The sequence below is a fragment of the Carassius carassius genome, chromosome 39, assembly GCF_963082965.1.
Source record: "Carassius carassius chromosome 39, fCarCar2.1, whole genome shotgun sequence".
Classification (NCBI taxonomy): Eukaryota; Metazoa; Chordata; class Actinopteri; order Cypriniformes; family Cyprinidae; genus Carassius; species Carassius carassius.
Window position 1 is genome coordinate 16403896 of NC_081793.1, and position 20740 is coordinate 16424635.

A 20740-nucleotide genomic window follows, 5' to 3' on the forward strand; every position below is an offset into this window, starting at 1 on the left:
CTTCTTAATTTAGCAGTAAGAAATTACTAGTCAACCAGTTTTTTTATTTCAGTAATGCATTCATTTAATTTTGCAAATTGGTATGTTTTGTTGGGTATCATCAGCATTACAGTGAAAGCTAACACCATGTTTCTTGATATCTCCCAAGGGTAATATGTAAAGCATGAAAAGCAGCAGTCCTAGTACTGAGCCTTGTAGTACTCCATACTGGACTTGTTCAATATAATACCTCTTTATTCACTGCTACGAATTGATGATGGTCAGTTAAGTAAGAATTGAACCATGCCAATGCAATGCAATTCCACTAATACCAACATAATTTTGTAGTCTACTCAGAAGAATGTTGTGGTAGATACTGACAAAATGCAGTGCTAAGCACCTTTTAGTAGCTTAGATGGATTAGGGTCTAAGTTTATACAATTCTTGCTCTCCTAAAGCAGAGAATGAAAGGAATTGTTCCTTAGGCGATCTATAATATGCTGTCTAATACAATACTGTAGGGATGGCTCGATTCCGTAATTTTGGCTTTGGTACGATACCAGAAAGTAATACCTCAGTATCGATACTAAATCGATACCATAGGTGACAAATAACCAGCCTCAAAAAATAAGTGAACGGAGGAAAAAAATTAAAAAGGGGGAAAAAAACAAGTGAATGATTATCATTCATAGTATTTATTAATCTTGGTTAATGTTAGGTATGTGTTTAATACATAAAGTAATGTTAACATACTAACATAAATACTGTATTAGTAGCCTACATTTATCGTTTATAAATAATCATTGACCTACAGTGATGCAATGCTGTTGATGAATTATAACAAATGTTTTTTTTTTTTTTTTTTTCAGGTGTTATTCTAACAGTCAAAGTAACATTCGAAATTGCGTTATTATTTCTCTCTCCCTAAGATTGTTTTCAGATTTCAGACTCGGGCAAAAAAAGCTAAATATAATAAATCTAAATATAAATCACTCTCTGTCTCTCGACTACTTCATGTTCGCAGTCAACAATGTGGCAGAAACATTCCCTTCATATTATTGATACTAAAATTAATATAGCAAAACTGTTCATTTGAATCAACTTGTTTCATTCAAATTAAATTCATATTTGACTGTTTGAAATGCAAGTGCAAATATGTGACCTAAATGTTCTGTCGCACATGTTTGAGCTTTCGTGTTTACTGCGTCACATTTTATGTTCGTGATATATATATATATATATATATATATATATATATATATATATATATATATATATATATATATATATATATATATATATATATATATATATATATATATATATATATATATATATATATAGGTCTTTCTCAAAAAATTAGCATATTGTGATAGTTCATTATTTTCCATAATGTAATGATAAAAATTAAACTTTCATATATTTTAGATTCAATGCACACCAACTGAAATATTTCAGGTCTTTTATTGTTTTAATACTGATGATTTTGGCATACAGCTCATGAAAACCCAAAATTCCTATCTCAAAAAATTAGCATATCATGAAAAGGTTCTCTAAACGAGCTATTAACCTAATCATCTGAATCAACTAATTAACTCTAAACACCTGCAAAAGATTCCTGAGGCTTTTAAAAACTCCCAGCCTGGTTCATTACTCAAAACCGCAATCATGGGTAAGACTGCCGACCTGACTGCTGTCCAGAAGGCCATCATTGACACCCTCAAGCGAGAGGGTAAGACACAGAAAGAAATTTCTGAACGAATAGTCTGTTCTCAGAGTGCTGTATCAAGGCATCTCAGTGGGAAGTCTGTGGGAAGGAAAAAGTGTGGCAAAAAACGCTGCACAACGAGAAGAGGTGACCGGACCCTGAGGAAGATTGTGGAGAAGGACCGATTCCAGACCTTGGGGGACCTGCGGAAGCAGTGGACTGAGTCTGGAGTAGAAACATCCAGAGCCACCGAGCACAGGCGTGTGCAGGGAATGGGCTACAGAGAAGCAGCACTGGACTGTTGCTCAGTGGTCCAAAGTACTTTTTTCGGATGAAAGCAAATTTTGCATGTCATTCGGAAATCAAGGTGCCAGAGTCTGGAGGAAGACTGGGGAGAAGGAAATGCCAAAATGCCTGAAGTCCAGTCTCAAGTACCCACAGTCAGTGATGGTCTGGGGTGCCATGTCAGCTGCTGGTGTTGGTCCACTGTGTTTTATCAAGGGCAGGGTCAATGCAGCTAGTTATCAGGAGATTTTGGAGCACTTCATGCTTCCATCTGCTGAAAAGCTTTATGGAGATGAAGATTTCGTTTTTCAGCACGACCTGGCACCTGCTCACAGTGCCAAAACCACTGGTAAATGGTTTACTGACCATGGTATTACTGTGCTCAATTGGCCTGCCAACTCTCCTGACCTGAACCCCATAGAGAATCTGTGGGATATTGTAAAGAGAAAGTTGAGAGATGCAAGACCCAACACTCTGGATGAGCTTAAGGCCGCTATCGAAGCATCCTGGGCCTCCATAACACCTCAGCAGTGCCACAGGCTGATTGCCTCCATGCCACGCCGCATTGAAGCAGTCATTTCTGCAAAAGGATTCCTGACCAAGTATTAAGTGCATAACTGAACATAATTATTTGAAGGTTGACTTTTTTTGTATTAAAAACACTTTTCTTTTATTGGTCGGATGAAATATGCAAATTTTTTGAGATAGGAATTTTGGGTTTTCATGAGCTGTATGCCAAAATCATCACTATTAAAACAATAAAAGACCTGAAATATTTCAGTTGGTGTGCAATGAATCTAAAATATATGAAAGTTTAATTTTTATCATTACATTATGGAAAATAATGAACTTTATCACAATATGCTAATTTTTTGAGAAGGACCTGTATATATATATATATATATATATATATATATATATGTTGAAATATAATAGATACTGGTATTTTTCCAGTACCGGTATACCCAACATCCCTACGATACTGTAGCCGACAGCTGCTTGGTTACAATTTTATCTCTAATAGTATTGATATTGGAAGTAAAAAAGTTCATTAAGTCATTACTGCTGTGCTGTTGGGAAATGTTAACACCTGTTGATGCTTTACTTTTCGTTAATTTAGGCCCAATCACAATTCTATTTTGATAGTGATATAATGATATGACGTTAGCAAATATTAGCGATTTTTTTGCAAACATTTCTTTGAGTAACATGACCATTAATATGAACACACAATTTGTTCGCTGTAGCAGCCATGTTGCCGAGATAATTCATACCCCTTCGTTTGAAGTGTGGTCCCGAAAAATCTTCGTTTGAAGGGCTCTATGGCCCTTCCCCTTACCCCTACCCCTCCAACCAAAAGAGAATCGAGACACCCCTACCCCTTCAGTTGAACGCGCGAAACGGAGGGGTAGGGGAAAGGGGAAGGGCTAAGGGGTAGAACTGGGATTGGGCCTTAGTCACTGTATTGAATAAATCCTGAAGTTGTGTTTGTTTCTTCTAAAACAGAAGAATAATAAGCAGATCTAGCAGTTTTTAGTTTTTTCTTTAAGTAGAAGTACTTTCCAACCATGCAACATGAAATACCTCTAGTTTTGTTTGTTTTTTTCACCTACGCTCCAGACTGCTCTCATTAGGGCGCAGTTGTGCTCATACTGTGACCATGTTGTAAATCAGACAGCATATGAGACTTATTTTAAAAACATCCCCAAACATTTGAATTGTGTATGTTCTTTACAACGTCTCATTAATATCTTTTCATTAATTATTTTAAAATGTGTCTTGGGTATCTCACATGGAATAAGATCATAACTGCCAAACCTCAAAATCAGAACCTTAAAAAAAAAGAAAGAAAGAGGAGTTATATGGCATTACTTAATGCTAATTCCAATTGATTATTATTTAAAATTTCACCATGCACTGTAGAGGCTTTTGCTCAGTTTAATTTTTGCATCTTACCCAAAGGTTAGAATTTGACTGTTCCACAAAAAGAAAAGAAAAAATACTGTGCCCATGATGGTGCACCTTTCTATCTTGCTCTACAATTCACATAGTTATGTACTGGTTGTTTTATCAGAGATGGTTTGTTATGATGTTTTTTTTTTTTTGCAGTGTCTGCTGTACATGTGTCCTGCGCTGATATCAGTGTGACTTTGAAAAAAGAGAGGTGTGGATAGGAAATGATGGGCGTCTGTTCTTTAGAGTCTTCCTGTTTTGTGTCTGTCATTCAGGCTGGTAGTTTTTAACTTTTTTCCCCATTTGAAAAGACAGAAAGATGTCTCTCTCAGGCACATGGTCACAGCATGAGCAACAAAGCTTACCTTTATACTTAGAAACACTGATTTCCTGTGTAGCACTTCGTACATATTTATCACAGTTTTACTATGTGTATATTCACATGCTCAAGTGTGCATTGACTACTACAGGACTAAATGAGTGATTTTGAGAGATTTTGGCTATGTTTATATGTGTCTGGTGGCTCCGCCTGTTACTGAGCTGTTATTGATTGCATCACTCTGGGGCTGTTCTAATGCTTTCCTGTGACTGTGTTTAACAGATCTTCCTGTGCACACAGCCGCAGTACGTGCAGTGTCAGCTGTATTACAGGGCTCATCCTCTTTACAGAGCAGCTCTCTCATACAGCACACGCATGCACAGACGCACACAGAGTCTGCCGGACACCTCTTGGAGGACAACAGGGGAGAAGAACAGCAGGAGAGTGACTTTAAAACAGAGGAGGGAGACAAGCTCTCAGACATCATGTCTGCCAGACAGATGTCCATCAAAGAAAGGTGAGTGTATGAAAGCATTAAATATCCAGAATGCCATCTCTGAAGAGTTTGTGTAGTTTGTAATGTGATATGAAAGGAAGTCAGCAGAATTTCAAATGTTTTTTTGCCTTTGTATAGGAAATTTTATAACTATAGATGTATATTAAAAACTGATGTGTTTTTTTTTTGGTTGTTTGTTTTTCGCTTTATTTATAGTAAATTTTGTAAAACAAAGCTGCCTTAGACTTTTCTGTGTGTGTTCCACTTTGACTATTTGGGGAAAGTAGGTTGCACTCTGTGTCTTTTGAATATATGTCAATTGATTAAGTCACATTGTTCTTTCCATTTAGATTGAGAACTGGGAGAAACATAACATTAGAAATGGAAACATCAGATTTTTCAAGTCCTTATACAACATTTTTAACTATAAACTTGGTCATTGTTGATAGTAATGATGTTACAGTAATGTCTCCGTGCCAACTGCATCCTTGTGTTGTGGTCTGGCAGCAAGCACACAGATGAAGGAGGTCAGATATAAGAAGGAGAAAAAAACGTACTGAATGTTGCATATTCCAGTTCAGTGTAACTCTATATTGTGTATAACTCTGTTTATGTTTAGTTTTGTCAGAGCTGTACAGCTGTGTCCGGTTTGAGATCGAAGTATTGTGTAACTGATGGGCATCTGTCTGCCGCAATAGGAAGCAAGCTGGTCAAATTGATTTAATGACATAATGAAAACCACTCATCTGCATAAATATGTAGCCACACTTGAAAAAAATTAAATGCATGTGAATGAGCATGAAAAATGCCTATTTCTTGTTGTTACTTTTTAACTTTTCCAGAGATACATTTGTGAGTTAAATTGCTGTTTGCCATGCATGTTTAGTTACACAATCCCAGTCAAATGTTTTAACACACCAATAGTTTTTTAATGCACCATTTTTAAATACACATAAACATACATTTGGAAACTATGTAGGGACCAAAAAATCTGACATTAATCTGACATTTTAGCTACTTTGAAGTAGGTGTTGTTTTTTTAGAATACAGTACTGCACAACTGCAGAGAAATCCTTCAGGGTTGCTTTTCAGCAGTGTTTAAGGCGTTTCCATGCATGCTTGACTCTTGTTAGCTGCTTTTATTTAACTTTTATTACATCTGGTCCTTCTCACCCATTAAATGTTTTTGTGAAGAAATTTAAAAGTCTACACAATTATAAATTAGTAAATGCATCTTCCAAATAAATTTCAAGCATTTAAATTTGTATACAAGGTTATTTAGATCATTAAATCATTCAAGAATTCATGATGACACATTATTCTGTCCCTCACAGGCTGGCTCTGTTGAAGAAGAGTGGAGAGGAAGACTGGAGGAACAGGATAAATAAAAAACAGGATGTGGTGAAGGTTGCTGTGTCTGAAAGACATGCCCAGCTATGGGAAGTGGAGCAGAGCTTCAAGAAGAAGGTAACCTCTGAACCTTGAGCTGTTCCACCTGACTGTACAGGTCATAGGTCATAGTGCATTGTCTAATTTCATATACAGTGTGTGTTCATCAGCTGTTGTTAGATTGATGAATATATCTAAATATTGTAACATCTTGTATTATCTGCTTAGGTTGATGCAGTGCAAATATCATGTAACTGGTTAATTTTTGTGGTTTAGAAGTTTAGTTTGCATCTGTTACATTGTTCAGCATTTCATCTTAGAATTGGCCTTTGTGCAGTTGAGTAACTCTAGAGAACTCTACAGAGAAGGGTTTGTGCTATCCATTGTTTTCTCTTCTTGTATCATTTCACTTTATTCTGTCCTCTCTGTTTGCATGTTTTTGTGGTGTGCATGGGAAACTTCTCAATAATTTTTAGATTTTTATTTTATTTTGCTTCTGTGTGAAACTCAAGAACTTTAATCTGCACATGGGCTCTATGGCCAACAGGTTGTTCATCATGGATGGAAATTGTCAAATTATGCTGATAATTTATTGGGACTGACATTACGGCACAAATGTTAGTCCTGCAGTAATAACAGGTGCTGTCCGTGCTGTTGTGTTTTTACTAGGGCTAGTAGAGGTCATATGGTCATCATGAATATGTACATCATTGTTGTAGCAAAGGGTTATGGATTATTTGTATGTTTGATACAGTATGTTTACTTAACCTGCATGATCTTTCTGCTAGTCCACTACTGCATGTTTTTTTTTTTTTTTTTTTTTTTTTTTATAATTTCATTATTAAAATAAAACATGTTTCAAAAATGTGCATGCTTGATACTAATTCTCTGGAGCAGTGGGGGATGTAGTAAGGTTTCACATGCCTTTCTCTGATTGGAATTATTTTGAAGACTGTTTCAGTCACTTCAGTGCATGCTTTTAATATCTTCAGGTTGCATAAATATCATTATTTGATCTTCCAGCGATCTTGTGGTGATGTATGCAGATCTTCTTCAAGCATTTAGTCTACTTAACCCTTCCCTTTTTTACAATAAGCTGCAAGCTCGCATTCAGATCTGCCTCTATTCCATCAACAACTGGACAACTAACAACCAAGTCCCGGCTCTACAGTTTTCTTAGCAATAAACTGTTTCACTCAGATGTATGTCAATATGGGAAAAAATATTCAGTTGTATTTACTTTAGTACTCTTAGATAAGAATACGTTTTCACAGTAGTTCATGTCGATTTAACAAATTGGTTAACTTCTAATATGAGTAGAATTTTAATAATATTGAGAATAACAGTCCTAGTTACCTAGTTACCTAGCATCTTCAGAATGCATAATGAACATATTTATACTTCACAGTAACCAGTTTCAAGGTTAAGTTTAGAATCCGAGCTTTTAGTAGGGGATCATTTTTCCCGTTCATTTCACCCCTTTTTCTAGGATGATGGGCTGATGATAGATGACTTTGCTGTGTCTGATCAACTTTGGGTAAGGCTGTTAGCCACTGTGCTAACAGGCTTAGCATGGGTATGGCCAGTGTACTTGGGTTATGGTTTTGGTTTTGTTTTTGTGTTTAATCCTTGTAATCATGGTGATGTCAGTGTGCTGTCATGGTGTTTCAGAACTTGTTGTAACTTGGTGGTGATTTTAATTGCTTGTTCCTCTTACATTGCTACCATGGTGACGGTATGAGTTCTGCAATTTCAAAAATTATTTTCTATTATTTTATTTTTTTAGCCATTGTGGTGGTTTTATCATTTACCCAATGGTGATTTCACGGTTATGGTGTGATATTAATTGCCTTGTTCAATCACTCTTATATATAGGCTAAAGGCTTTCAGTTAGCTTTAGTCCTACATTTTACAGACTTTTAGTTTCTTTTGTTCTGCCTCCTCAGGGACAGTATCAAATAATAACAATGATGACCCTGTGAATATGTGATTTATTTACATTACTGTATCTGCACACTAATTTCATTTGAGGCGGGTACTCTCCATTGGGATTTCTCTTGTAGCTGCTTGATTGACAGCAGATAGTTTGATTTGAGCATCATCAGATTCAGGGTGGTTGTGCAAGGCTTGGTAATTGTGTGTGTTGTACTCTAGATTTGACCATAGCATTCTAGCAAATTACTTTGACGTTTTGTCTAGAGGTCATGTGGTTATATAGAGGTGACATTTTGTCTAAGACTAGACCAGTATCACCTGCTTGCTGTCTGTCCCTGGACTTCCTCTTCATTACCCCTTCATTACTTGTCATGTGTCTCTCCAACTTTTGTCTTGCTTCCCCCTTCTATCCTGTCTGTAGGATCCTGTCTTTTCCTCCTCCTTTTCATGTGCCTCTGAACCACTGGATCTAATAGCAGTCCTCCCCAAGGTGAGCAAGAACACCCAATGTAAACTTTCCTCCTCATTCCACCCTCCGATACTGACAGACGGCCTCTCCTCTTGACCACTAATATTTTTCTCTTTTTTTCCATTTGTAATTTCTACACCACTAAATCCTGTTAAATTTATGGTTAAAAAAAAAAAAACAACAACAACAACAACAACAACATCAGACCAGAAGTTTATAATATAAAATACAAGAACATTGTTTCAAGGATTGGCATTTCATTGCCTGTATTTTTTACCTGTGTGTAATACTTACCAGTAGCATAAAATAATGTACACAAATGGTAACAAAACAAAAAGAAGAAATATAATTATTACATAAATTACAACTTCTGGGAACATCCTTTAACTTTTTTTCTTACAAGTAAACAATTGTAACTGCTTCACTGAATATTTTATATTATGTACAGTGTATGTATGTATGTTTATATATATATATATATATATATATAGACACACACACACACACACACACACACACATTATACACAAAAAAAATAAGTTTTCAAGTTTTTTTGTTGCCAAATTTGGTATAGTAACTTGTATTTAACAAAATATATATTTTTTATCACTCATTTAAAAGTTCTCTTTTATTAAACTGTACAAGGTTTAGTATTTCTTGTAGTCTAAAAAAAGACATTCTTTTATTTCTTGGATTAATTTGATGAGCAATCTCGACTGCTTTGTTCTTGTCTTCTAGACAAATTCTTGTCTTCTACCATAAAATAACTCTTAGAAAACTCTTGATCTTAAAATAATTTTGTATGTAACTTTTTATACATTTTATATACTTCTTAAAGCTTAAAACCTTTGGGCCTGTATGTTAAAATCTTTCTACCATCTTCATTATTTTGACCAATTGATAGGATACATACAAGCCTATATCATTTTAAGACAACAATGTTTGACTATAAAACTAAAATAGGAGTAAATCTCCTTCCTGTGTCTATTAATAGGAACCTTTAGTCTAGGATGCATCCCCTCACCTTTTATCCTTTGTTTCCATTCTTTTCTCATCCCTCTTTCTTTCCATCTGTCTCCCTGCTCTTCCCTCCATGTGAAGGCTACCCCTCTGCCCGTGCAGGTGGATGAGCGTCACCCCTGGAGACAGAAGGTGCCTCTCACCCCCAAACACACATCCACTATTCCTCCATAACACAACAATAATGTATGTAAACACATGTTTTGTGGTGTTTTGTTTTTGGTGTCTTTTTTGGAGTCAATAACTAGCTAGGTTGACAAAACATAAATATTCAGTATATTTTAGATGCTTTTGATTTGGTTTGTTTGCAGGTTAAAGTTAGGAAATCGGAGGCTAAGTGTGTATACAGTTTTTTCATGGCTAAATCTTTTTTTACGAGAGGTTTTGTTTCTCACTTCTTTTACAATCATAATGATTATCAACAAAGCATCACTTTTAAATTAAAATGATAAAAGATATTTCAATTACAGTGCGAGAACATGTTTCATGTTTAATTTTTTTCCCTTTGTCATATCAGAGGATGGGAAATGGAGTGGTGGAGAGTCAGCAGATTGAGCGAAACGAGATGTCTATTCAGGAACGCAAGCAGCTCATAACCGCACAAGAGGATGCCTGGAAGGTCAAGGGTTATGGAGCATTCAATGACTCCACTCAGTTTACAGTGGCTGGCCGTATGGTTAAAAAAGGTCTGTACAACTGCACATATTGCTTCGCAGCAGTGACACAGATTGAGACTTTTTTTTTTGTACTAATTGGACAAAAAACATAGTTTTGATACATAACTAGAAAACAGTTTTGCTTTTTAACAGTATGAAATTTTCTCCTCCGTTTTTTTTCTCTCTCTCCAGGTCTGGCAGCCCCCTCTGTTCTCACAAATCCAGTGTCATCCCCTCTATCCTCTAAAAATAAGAATACCTCCCATACCATCTCAAAGCCACACGAAGGTGAAAAGCCATAATTTACTCAATTCCAGTCATTTCCTGGTCCCCATCTCCCCTTTTCATATATATATACAGTACAGACCAAAAGTGTGGACACACCTTCTCATTCAAAGAGTTTTCTTTATTTTCATGACTGTGAAAATTGTAGATTCACACTGAAGGCATCAAAACTATGAATTAAAACATGTGGAATTATATACATAACAAAAAAAGTGTGAAACAACTGAAAATGTCATATTCTAGGTTCTTCAAAGTAGCCACCTTTTGCTTTGATTACTGCTTTGCACACTCTTGGCATTCTCTTGATGAGCTTCAAGAGGTAGTCACCTGAAATGGTCTTCCAACAGTCTTGAAGGAGTTCCCCGAGAGATGCTTAGCACTTGTTGGCCCTTTTGCCTTCAGTCTGCGGTCCAGCTCACCCCTAAACAATCTCGATTGGGTTCAGGTCTGGTGACTGTGGACGCCAGGTCATCTGGCGCAGCACCCCATCACTCTCCTTCTTGGTCAAATAGCCCTTACACAGCCTGGAGGTGTGTTTGGGGTCATTGTCCTGTTGAAAAATAAATGATGGTCCAACTAAACGCAAACCGGATGGAATAGCATGCCGCTGCAAGATGCTGTGGTAGCCATGCTGGTTCAGTAGGCCTTCAATTTTGAATAAATCCCCAACAGTGTCACCAGCAAAGCACCCCCACACCATGCTTGACGGTGGGAACCAGGCATGTACAACCCCTGGCAAAAAGTATGGAATCACCCCTCTCAGAAGATGTTCATTCAAATGTTTAATTGTGTAGAGCAAAAACCAAGCACATATATGCCACAAAACAATTTTCACTCAACAAAACAATATTCTGGCTGTAAAAAACACTTAAAAAAACAACAAAGAAAGATAACTATAGTCAATTACAACTGTTTTTACAGATCAAACAGAGGAAAAAAATATGAAATCACACAAATCTGAGGAAAATTATATGGAATCACCAAATAAAAACACTACTAGTACTTTGTTGCACCACCTCTGGCTTTTATAACAGCTTGAATTCTCTGAGGCATGGATTTAACTAATGACAAACAGTATACTTCATCAATCTGTCTCCAGCTTTGTCTTATTGCAGTTGCCAGATCAGCTTTGCAGGTTGGAGTCTTGTCGTGGACCATTTTCTTTAATTTCCACCACAGATTTTCAATTGGATTGAGGTCCGGACTATTTGCAGGCCATGCCATTGACATTATATGTCTTTCCTGTAGAAATGTTTTCACAGATTTTGCCCTATGGCAAGATGCATTATCATCCTGAAAAATGATGCTACCATCACCAAACATCCTTTCAATTGATGGAATAAGAAAAGTGTCCAAAATCTCAACATAAACTTGTGCATTTATAGTATTATAAATTATGTAATGACTGTCATCTCTCCCATAACTTTACCTGACATACAACCCCATATCATTAATGATTGTGGAAATTTGCATGTTTTCTTCAGGCAGTTGTCTTCATAAATTTCATTGGAACGGCACCAAACAAAAGTTCCAGCATCATCACCCTGCCCAATGCAGATTCGTGATTAATCACTGAATATAACTCTCATCCAGTCATCCACAGTCCAAGATTGTCTTTCTTTAGCCCACTGAAACCTTGTTTTTTTCTGTTTAGATGTTAATGATGGTTTTCGTTTGGCTTTTCTGTATGTAAATCCCATTTCTTTTAGGCAATTTCTTACAGTCCGGTCACAGACATGAACTCCACTTTCTGCCCATTTGTTCCTCATTTGTTTTGTTGTGCATTTTCTGTTTTCAATGCATATTGCTTTAAGTTTTCTGTCTTGGCGCTTTGATGTCTTTCTTGGTCTACCAGTACGCTTCCCTTTTACAACCTTTCCATTTGATTTGTACTTGGTCCAGATTTTAGACACAGCTGACTGGGAACAACCAACATCTTTTGCAATATTCCGTGAAGATTTACCTTCTTTGAGAAGTTTGATAATCCTCTCCTTTGTTTCAACTGACATCTCTCATGTTGGAGCCATGAGTTATGTCAATCATCTTGGTTCAACACATCACTAATGTGTGCAAGCACTCGTTTTTAACTGCTGACTAATTAGCAGTTGTAATCAGATACAGGTGTTTGTTTTAGAAATGCAAAGTGCATGGTGATTCCATATAATTTTCCTCAGATTTGTGTGATTCCATATTTTTTTCCTCTTTTTAGATATGTAAAAAAAGTTGTAATTGACTATAGTTATCTTTCTTTGTTGTTTTTTTAAGTGTTTTTTTTTACAGCCAGAATATTGTTTTGTTGAGTGAAAATTGTTTTGTGGTATATATGTGCTTGGTTTTTGCTCTACACAATTAAACATTTGAATGAACATCTTCTGAGAGGGGTGATTCCATACTTTTTGCCAGGGGTTGTAGACGTTCCATCCGTTCACCTTTTCTGCGTCGCACAAAGACACAGTGGTTGGAACCAAAGATCTCAAATTTGTACTCATAAGACCAAAGCACAGATTTCCACTGGTCTAATGTCCATTCCTTGTGTTCTTTAGCCCAAACAAGCCTCTTCTGCTTGTTGCCTTTCTTTAGCAGTGGTTTCCCAGCAGATATTCTACCATGAAGGCCTGATTCACACAGTCTCCTATTAACAGTTGTTCTAGAGATGTGTCTGCTGCTAGAACTCCGTGTGCCATTGACCTGGTCTCTAATCTGAGCTGCTGTTAACCTGCGATTTCTGAGGCTGGTGACTCGGATGAACTTATCCTCCGCAGCAGAGGTGACTCTTGGTCTTCCTTTCCTGGGGCGGTCCGCATGTGAGCCAGTTTCTTTGTAGCGCTTGATGGTTTTTGTGACTGCACTTGGGGAGTGGGGACACTTTCAAAGTTTTCCCAATTTTTCGGACTTACTGACCTTCATTTCTTAAAGTAATGATGGCCACTCGTTTTCCTGTACTTAGCTGCTTTTTTCTTGCCATAATACAAATTCTAACAGTCTATTCAGTAGGACTATCAGCTGTGTATCCAACTGACTTCTGCACAACACAACTGATGGTCCCAACCCCATTTATAAGGCAAGAAATCACACTTATTAAACCTGACAGGGCACACCTGTGACGTGAAAACCATTTCAGGTGACTACCTCTTGAAGCTCATCAAGAGAATGCCAAGAGTGTGCAAAGCAGTAATCAAAGCAAAAGGTGGCTACTTTGAAGAACCTACAATATGACATATTTTCAGTTTTTTTATGTACCCGTATTTTTCCGACTATAAGTCGCACCTGTGTATACGTTGCATCAGTCCAAAAATACGTCTCATTTATTTAGAACCAAGAGAAAACATTACCGTCTACAGCCACAAGGGGGCGCTCTATGCTGCTCAGTGTAGACTACAGGAGCAATGAATAGCATAGAGCGCCCTCTGGCAGCTGTAGACGGTAATGTTTTCTGTTGGTTCATTTCTCTTAGTTCATTTCTCTTGGTTCATGTCAAATTAATTTTGATAAATAAGTCGCACCTGACTAGTCGCAGGACCAGCTAAACTATGAAAAAAAGTGCGACTTATAGTCCGGAAAGTACCGTATATAATTCCACATGTATTAATTCATAGTTTAGATGCCTTCAGTGTGACTCTACAATTTTCATAATCATGAAAATAAAGAAAACTCTTTGAATGAGAAGGTGTGTCCAAACTTTTGGTCTGTACTGTATATATATAAAATTTCATAGTGTATGTGTGTGTATATATATATATATATATATATATATATATATATATATATATATATATATATATATATATATATATATATAAGCATATAGTTATATTACTGCTGTATTTTCTTAAGTAGAGATTGAAGTCAGAGAGGACATGAAGCTGGAATCAGACAAGAAGCTGGAAAAGTTGGAGTCATTCCTTGGTCGGCTCAATAGTAAAGGTTAGTTTGAAAATAAATAATGACCCTCAGAGATGTTTTTGCATTTTCTCCTAAAACAACTTAATATTTTATTAAGGTCATTCTTAATGTTTGTTTTGTACGTAATGTACATTTCTTAGTTTCAGGACTTCAAGAGGCCACGATTGCAGTCACAGAGAAGTCTGTTAAAGAGGTCATGACTGTAGATGATGAGATCTTCGATAAGTTTTATCGACACACAGAGGATATGGCCAAGATCTCTAGCAGGGTAGAAATCAGTGACGATTTTGATGCCATTTTTGGAGGGCAGCTGCCCAGGTAAAGCCAGCGATCTGTGCTATGAATGACTAGAGTTGTCTCTGTACAACCAGCCTTATTTTGTGTATTACAATATTATTATTTTTTTATTTACAGATAAACATTTAAACTAGGGTTTTTTTTTTTAGGTTGACCTCAGACATGGTGCAGCACAAGCGTGCAGTGCGGCCCACCAGAAACGTTCAGTCATCCAAAAACCCCCTTAAAATGCTGGCCGTTCGGGAGGACATCAGAAACGAGTACATAGAACAGAGACTGAATATTGGCCTTTTGGAGAGCAAGAGGATGAAGCAGGAAAAGAGTGAGTTGTTGAGAAAATGTGTAGAATTGGAGATTTTGTATGACAAACAGCAGTTTTTAACTTACTGCAAAAATTCTGCACAAGGATTCAGATGATTCATTGAATAATTTGTTTAATCTCTTGCCTTAAATGAACCACCCAAACCGCTCCAAATGTAAGAGTGAGGACAGTGTAACGGAATACACTGAAAGACTGTTTTGAATTAATGTCTTTCTCGTAAAAGTTAAGAGTTCATATTCATGCTGTCTCTCTCTTTGTTTTATTCCTCTCTTTCATAGTGAACAAGAACAGCGGTTTCTCTGAGGTTGCTCTTGCTGGATTGGCCAGTAAAGAAAACTTCAGCAGTGTGAGCCTGCGAAGTGTGAATGCATCTGAGCAGAGTTCCAACAACAGTGCCATGCCCTATAAAAAGCTCATGCTCATTCAGGTCAAAGGTGAGTGACATTGACAACAGCTGTGATACACAATATTTCAGCTCAATGAAAGCTGCTCATTTTACAGATGGCTCAATAATATTCACCATCCTTTCTGACCTAGTTTGGGCACAGCTTTATTCTCAACTGTGTTTCATATGAAGATTAATGGTCTCTGATTAGCAGCTAGCCATATAGAGTATGCTGTATCTGTGTGTTTCTGTAGAGGCTGTACTTTTTTGGCAGTGAGACAGCCATGAACTATGCTGTTTACTTATATGTAAGACGGAGAACCCATCTTGCATGAGACCTGCTACTTTTGTTATGGGGACAGCTTGTTGTAGAATGTAGAAGGACTGTGGATACCAATTCCTCATAAAGCATCCCTCTTAATCTAAACCTACGTGCATGTTCCCATAACAACATTCTACCCTTAATAAATACAGAGAGAAAGAAACCAGATATGCTCAATGAAGTGAACAACACATGAACGGTCCAACAACAACAACAAATTATGGCCAGCTGTAGTAATGTTCTCTTGTGCTGGAAGTTCGTGCTGATTTTAATTCTAGTTCTTGGTGCACATTTTATAAACGTACAACATAACATTTCATTGTAATGTATTGGATCATAACATAGATGTCTTTTTAGTTTAAATTTCAAGATAAAGCTGTACAGGCAAAGCAAATCACTAGGTGTTTTTGCTGCTGACATCAGGGGTTCAGCATGTGACTCACATGTGATATTGTCCCAATTTCTCTGTTCATTTTAATCAGGTCGACGGCATGTTCAGACCAGACTGGTTGAGCCCAGAGCTTCTTCCTTGAACAGTGGTGACTGCTTCCTTTTGATCACACCCCATCATTGCTTCATCTGGATTGGAGAATTTGCTAATGTTATTGAGAAGTCCAAAGTAAGTGTGTCCTGCTATGTGTCCCAATAAACACACATCACGCTGTCACTTTAGCGCTGTTTAATATCCAGCTTTTAATGGTGTTGTTATTGTTAATTAAAACTAATACACTTTAAACTTAATTAAAATGTTAACTAAAGTTAAAATGAAAATTTTAATAAACAGAATTTTAATAAACACTGTAATACTATAAAAGTAATACTAAAATAACACTGGCTGTTCAGTGCAGGATGTCAGTATCAGTCACTTGTATAAAAAAGTCTGTATTTTTGGTTCATAGCTTTTGTTACAGTTAAATCTGTCATATCCTGTTCTCAGCCGTGGTGTTTTCAGTACTATTCATATGTTGGTCCCCACGTGCAGGAAGTAAACAGAAGTAACCGCAAAGGAAATGTCATATTGTTTTACAGGAAGCAGGAGGTGAATTGTAAAAGATCATGTCTCTCTCTTACACACCATTTTCTATTATTGTTAAATCCAGACTGCAGGTCATTGAACTCTGTTTGACTTGCATCTCACCAGTGATGGAATGCTCGTTATCTTAAACTGATGGATTTATTATTTTTTTATTTTATTGAATAATTAAGTGATCATATGTGTATTTCTGTACATGGGATCAGAGTGAGAGGAACAGACAATTATTATATTATATTATATATTAACCTTTATTTGTGTTGCAAATAAAAATTAAGTTTTTATATCTTCAACCATGCAGGCTGCAGAGTTAGCTACATTCATTCAGACCAAGCATGACCTGGGATGCAGAGCCTCGTATGTGCAGACCATCGAGGAAGGTGCCAACACACACACTCATGCTGCCAAAGAGTTTTGGAAGATTCTTGGTGGCCAAGCCAGTTATCAAGGTAAACTAATCTGTAATTCCTTCTGTTGAAGGAAGAGTGTTTAAACGTCTGTAAACATTTGTACTCAAGCATAATGCATGCTGATGTTAGAGCAGTTTAATGACCTTTACGTACTACAGTCCCTGTAAATATGGCCCTCTATACCCTACAGCTGCTGGCACTCCAGAAGAAGATGAATTCTATGAGAGTGCCGTTGTAGAAACCAACTGCATCTATGGGCTCATGGAGGATAAACTTGTTCCTGAAGATGACTTCTGGGGTCGAGTCCCTCGCTGCTCCATGCTTGAGCCTAAAGAAGTACTTGAAAATACTACATATTTAATATCAAGGATGGTTTGATGAAATTTAGACCATTCATTCTAACTAACTAGTAATGTATTATATTCATATTATAAGCTACAGTATACAAGTTTGCATGCGTAAAGCAGAAAAAAAAAAGTTTTAGGATGTGTAATCATTTTTGGTACGATTTTATAAAAACAAAATAACCCTGACTTTATCCTCTTTTAAATATCAGCCTACTCTGGCCAATACTTAACAATTAAATAAAAGGATTCTGTTCAATTCACTTTAATTATTAATATATTGTACATCTCTGCTAAACACTTACAAATACAAGTAAGGCAAATACAAGTTTAAACCAACTTTTTATTCTTGTTGGACATCTAGGTGCTGGTGTTTGATTTTGGTAGCGAGATCTACATATGGCATGGTAAGGAGGTGACACTGGCACAGAGAAAAGTGGCATTTCAGCTGGCAAAGCACTTGTGGAATGGCACCTTTGACTACACCAACTGTGATATTAATCCTCTGGACCCTGGAGAGTGCAACGACCTTATACCCAGGTACAAATCAGAGCTGAGTATGTTTGGCTCTGCTGCTTACTGTTGCATCATAGATCAAGTTTTGGCACTTGTGACCTTTTAAAGCGCATTCACAGAGGCCTTTCAGGTCAGAAGTGTGCTACTGTTGCTTAACTTACTAAACCTGTCAGAAGAGTAGCATAGTATCTCGGTGTTCATAAACAGACTCTGGTTGCCAGATGTGTCACTCCTAAAATAAATGACTGCTGTGTTCACATCTCATGGTTTTGTTTTGTTCTGTTCTGTTGAAGTTCTATAATTATATATAGAATTTATACAGATTTGTATAAAATGTTTATGAAATTAAAACAATCATTGTCTTCTCTGAATGTGTTATTCATAGGAAAGGCCAGGGACGACCAGACTGGGCTGTGTTTGGCAGGTTAACTCAGCACAATGAGACTATTCTTTTTAAAGAAAAGTTTTTGGATTGGAGTGACACCAAGAAATCCACTAAGAAGAATGGTGACTCGCATGTTGTAGAAAATAAGGTAGACTCACAAAATAAGTTAAGAAATTAGAATTAGATACTTCAGAATAAGTCTTATAAATGTTGCTAAACATGAAATAAAATTGGTTGGTTAATTTTCTTAGGAGAATCGGGGTGGGGAATGTCGGCCGTACAATGCATCACTGATGTTGAAGACAGTATGGATGCCAGTCAAGACCGTTCTGGATGGGGTCAATGTTGGACGAGGTTGTGGATTGGTGGAAGGTGACGAGGGGCGTAATTTTGAGATTAGCACCTTGTCTGTTGATGTCTGGCACATTCTAGAGTTTGACTACAGGTAGGACAGATCGTTTATTTGTTAAGAATGTTCAATTAATGGGGTTTCATATACAAACACACTCTCTTGCTTGTTCTAGTCGTCTACCCAAACAGAGCATTGGTCAATTCCATGAAGGGGACACATACGTGGTCAAATGGAAGTACATGATCAGCACAGCAGGTGAGTTGTATGCTGGAGGTGTGCATAGTAATGTTGTTTTTGGCAACTAAAATATGTGACGTGACATTATCCTGCTTATGCCATGGTAATTTGCCAGCACTGACAAGTTTAAGCTGTTAGGTATGTTTGATGTTGGTGTGTGTGTTGGAATGGTTTTAATGCAAACCTGCCAGCCAATCAGAATCGAGTATTCAGACAAACAATGTTATAAATGTTAAAAGAATGTTTTCAGAAATTTTAATTTAATATAAATTTAAAGGGTTGGTTCACCCGAGAATTAAAATTCGTCCATCTCCTACTCACCCTCGAAGCATCCTTGGTGTATGTGACTTTCCTCTTTCAGAATAATCCAATCGGAGTTATATTAAAATTGTCCTTGCTCTGCCAAGCCTTTCAATGGGGATAAGCGGGTGTTTGTTGTCAACAGTTCAGAAGACGTGAAATAAAGTGCGCGCATCTGTAGTAAGACATCCCACACATGGCCCCCTGTAGCGAATCCATGCGTTTTTGTAAGATAAATATTTTTAACATAATAAACACTTTTTTTCTCACTTCTGCTGTCTGTGGGGAATTGGAAGACGTCCTGGCAGATGTTGTAGTTTGTCAGTGCTGCGTGGTTATAGTGAAGAGCGTGGAGAGAGAACAAAACAAAATGCTGGTCACAATTTAGAAGCTTAAAACGAGGATTTGTAAAGAAAAACCCAAGCCAAGAGGACACTGGTTCTCCTTTGCTAAAGTAAGGAAACTTTGTTTCCTTTGCCCCTACATTTCCCAGAGGTGCGCGCACGATGCATACGACTTCCATCTTCCTCCTGCACGTCTTCTGGTTCACAACAGTCAGCAGAAATGAGGAAAAAAGTGTTTATTACATTTGAAATCTGGATATTTATCTTACAAAAATTAATGGATTCGCTACGAGGGCCTTTATTAGCCCCGCCACCAACATTTTATTACAGATGCGTGCTCTTTATTTCATGTCTTCTGAACTGTTGACAACAAACACCTGCTTACCCCCACTGAAAGGCTTGGAAGAGCAAGGACAATTTTTAATACAACTCTGAATTGATAATTCTAAAATAAGTTTAAGCACTTAAATTGCTAAAACAGAAAAATAAAATGCACTAGACACTTTATTTGCACATTTACTGTTCATTTCATTTAAATTAAACCTCCTCTGCTGCCCCGTATGTTACATTTTTGAAAACAGAAGATACAGTGTTTCTGAAAATGTTGTTTTACCATGATCCAAAAATCTCTGCTTTTCTGTACAGTTGGCAAGAGACTGCATTCAGAACGGATCATCGGTCCAGGGAAGGAGAAATGTTGTTATTTCTTCTGGCAGGGTCGTAACTCCACTGTGAGTGAGAAGGGAACCTCAGCACTGATGACTGTAGAGCTGGATGAGGAGAGAGGTGCTCAGGTACTCACTATGGTTCTATGGATCATCTTTTTAAAACTAATTTTTAGGATGTTAAGCCTCTTCTGCACTGCTTTTTTTATGTTTTTGAAAGAAGTCTATAATGCTCACCAAAGCTGCATTTATTTGATCAAAAATAGAATGAAATGATGGTAATATTGTAAAAAAAAAAAAAAATTCAATTTAAAATAACTTTTCTATTTAAATGTATTTTAAGTTGCGATTTATTTCTGTGATGGCAAAGCTGAATTTTCAGTTGCCATTAGTCCAGTGTCACATGATCCTTCAAGAATTATTCTGATATG

The 20740-nt window shown here is 36.9% G+C and overlaps 1 protein-coding gene across 18 annotated transcripts in view; it reads left to right on the top strand.

The window, feature by feature from the left end:
* The window catches only part of svila (supervillin a), a 93422-nt gene that overhangs the window by 67534 nt on the left and 5148 nt on the right, over window positions 1–20740 (top strand). For 11 of the 18 annotated variants that reach the window (XR_009426273.1, XM_059530910.1, XM_059530911.1 and 8 more), the window contains 19 exons: window positions 4527–4761; window positions 6075–6207; window positions 7619–7666; window positions 8486–8554; window positions 9635–9685; window positions 10071–10239; window positions 10402–10497; window positions 14332–14418; window positions 14538–14715; window positions 14844–15016; window positions 15295–15450; window positions 16206–16342; window positions 17058–17205; window positions 17357–17502; window positions 17875–18050; window positions 18412–18559; window positions 18663–18856; window positions 18936–19018; window positions 20290–20438. Coding sequence is in view for 17 of the 18 variants with exons in the window: in XM_059530910.1 (XP_059386893.1) it covers window positions 4527–4761; window positions 6075–6207; window positions 7619–7666; window positions 8486–8554; window positions 9635–9685; window positions 10071–10239; window positions 10402–10497; window positions 14332–14418; window positions 14538–14715; window positions 14844–15016; window positions 15295–15450; window positions 16206–16342; window positions 17058–17205; window positions 17357–17502; window positions 17875–18050; window positions 18412–18559; window positions 18663–18856; window positions 18936–19018; window positions 20290–20438 (2576 nt within the window). In the remaining variant the exon portion in view is untranslated. The remainder of the gene's footprint in view (window positions 1–4526; window positions 4762–6074; window positions 6208–7618; window positions 7667–8485; window positions 8555–9634; window positions 9686–10070; window positions 10240–10401; window positions 10498–14331; window positions 14419–14537; window positions 14716–14843; window positions 15017–15294; window positions 15451–16205; window positions 16343–17057; window positions 17206–17356; window positions 17503–17874; window positions 18051–18411; window positions 18560–18662; window positions 18857–18935; window positions 19019–20289; window positions 20439–20740) is intronic. The other 7 variants (XM_059530898.1, XM_059530913.1, XM_059530897.1 and 4 more) reach the window with 6 other exon arrangements.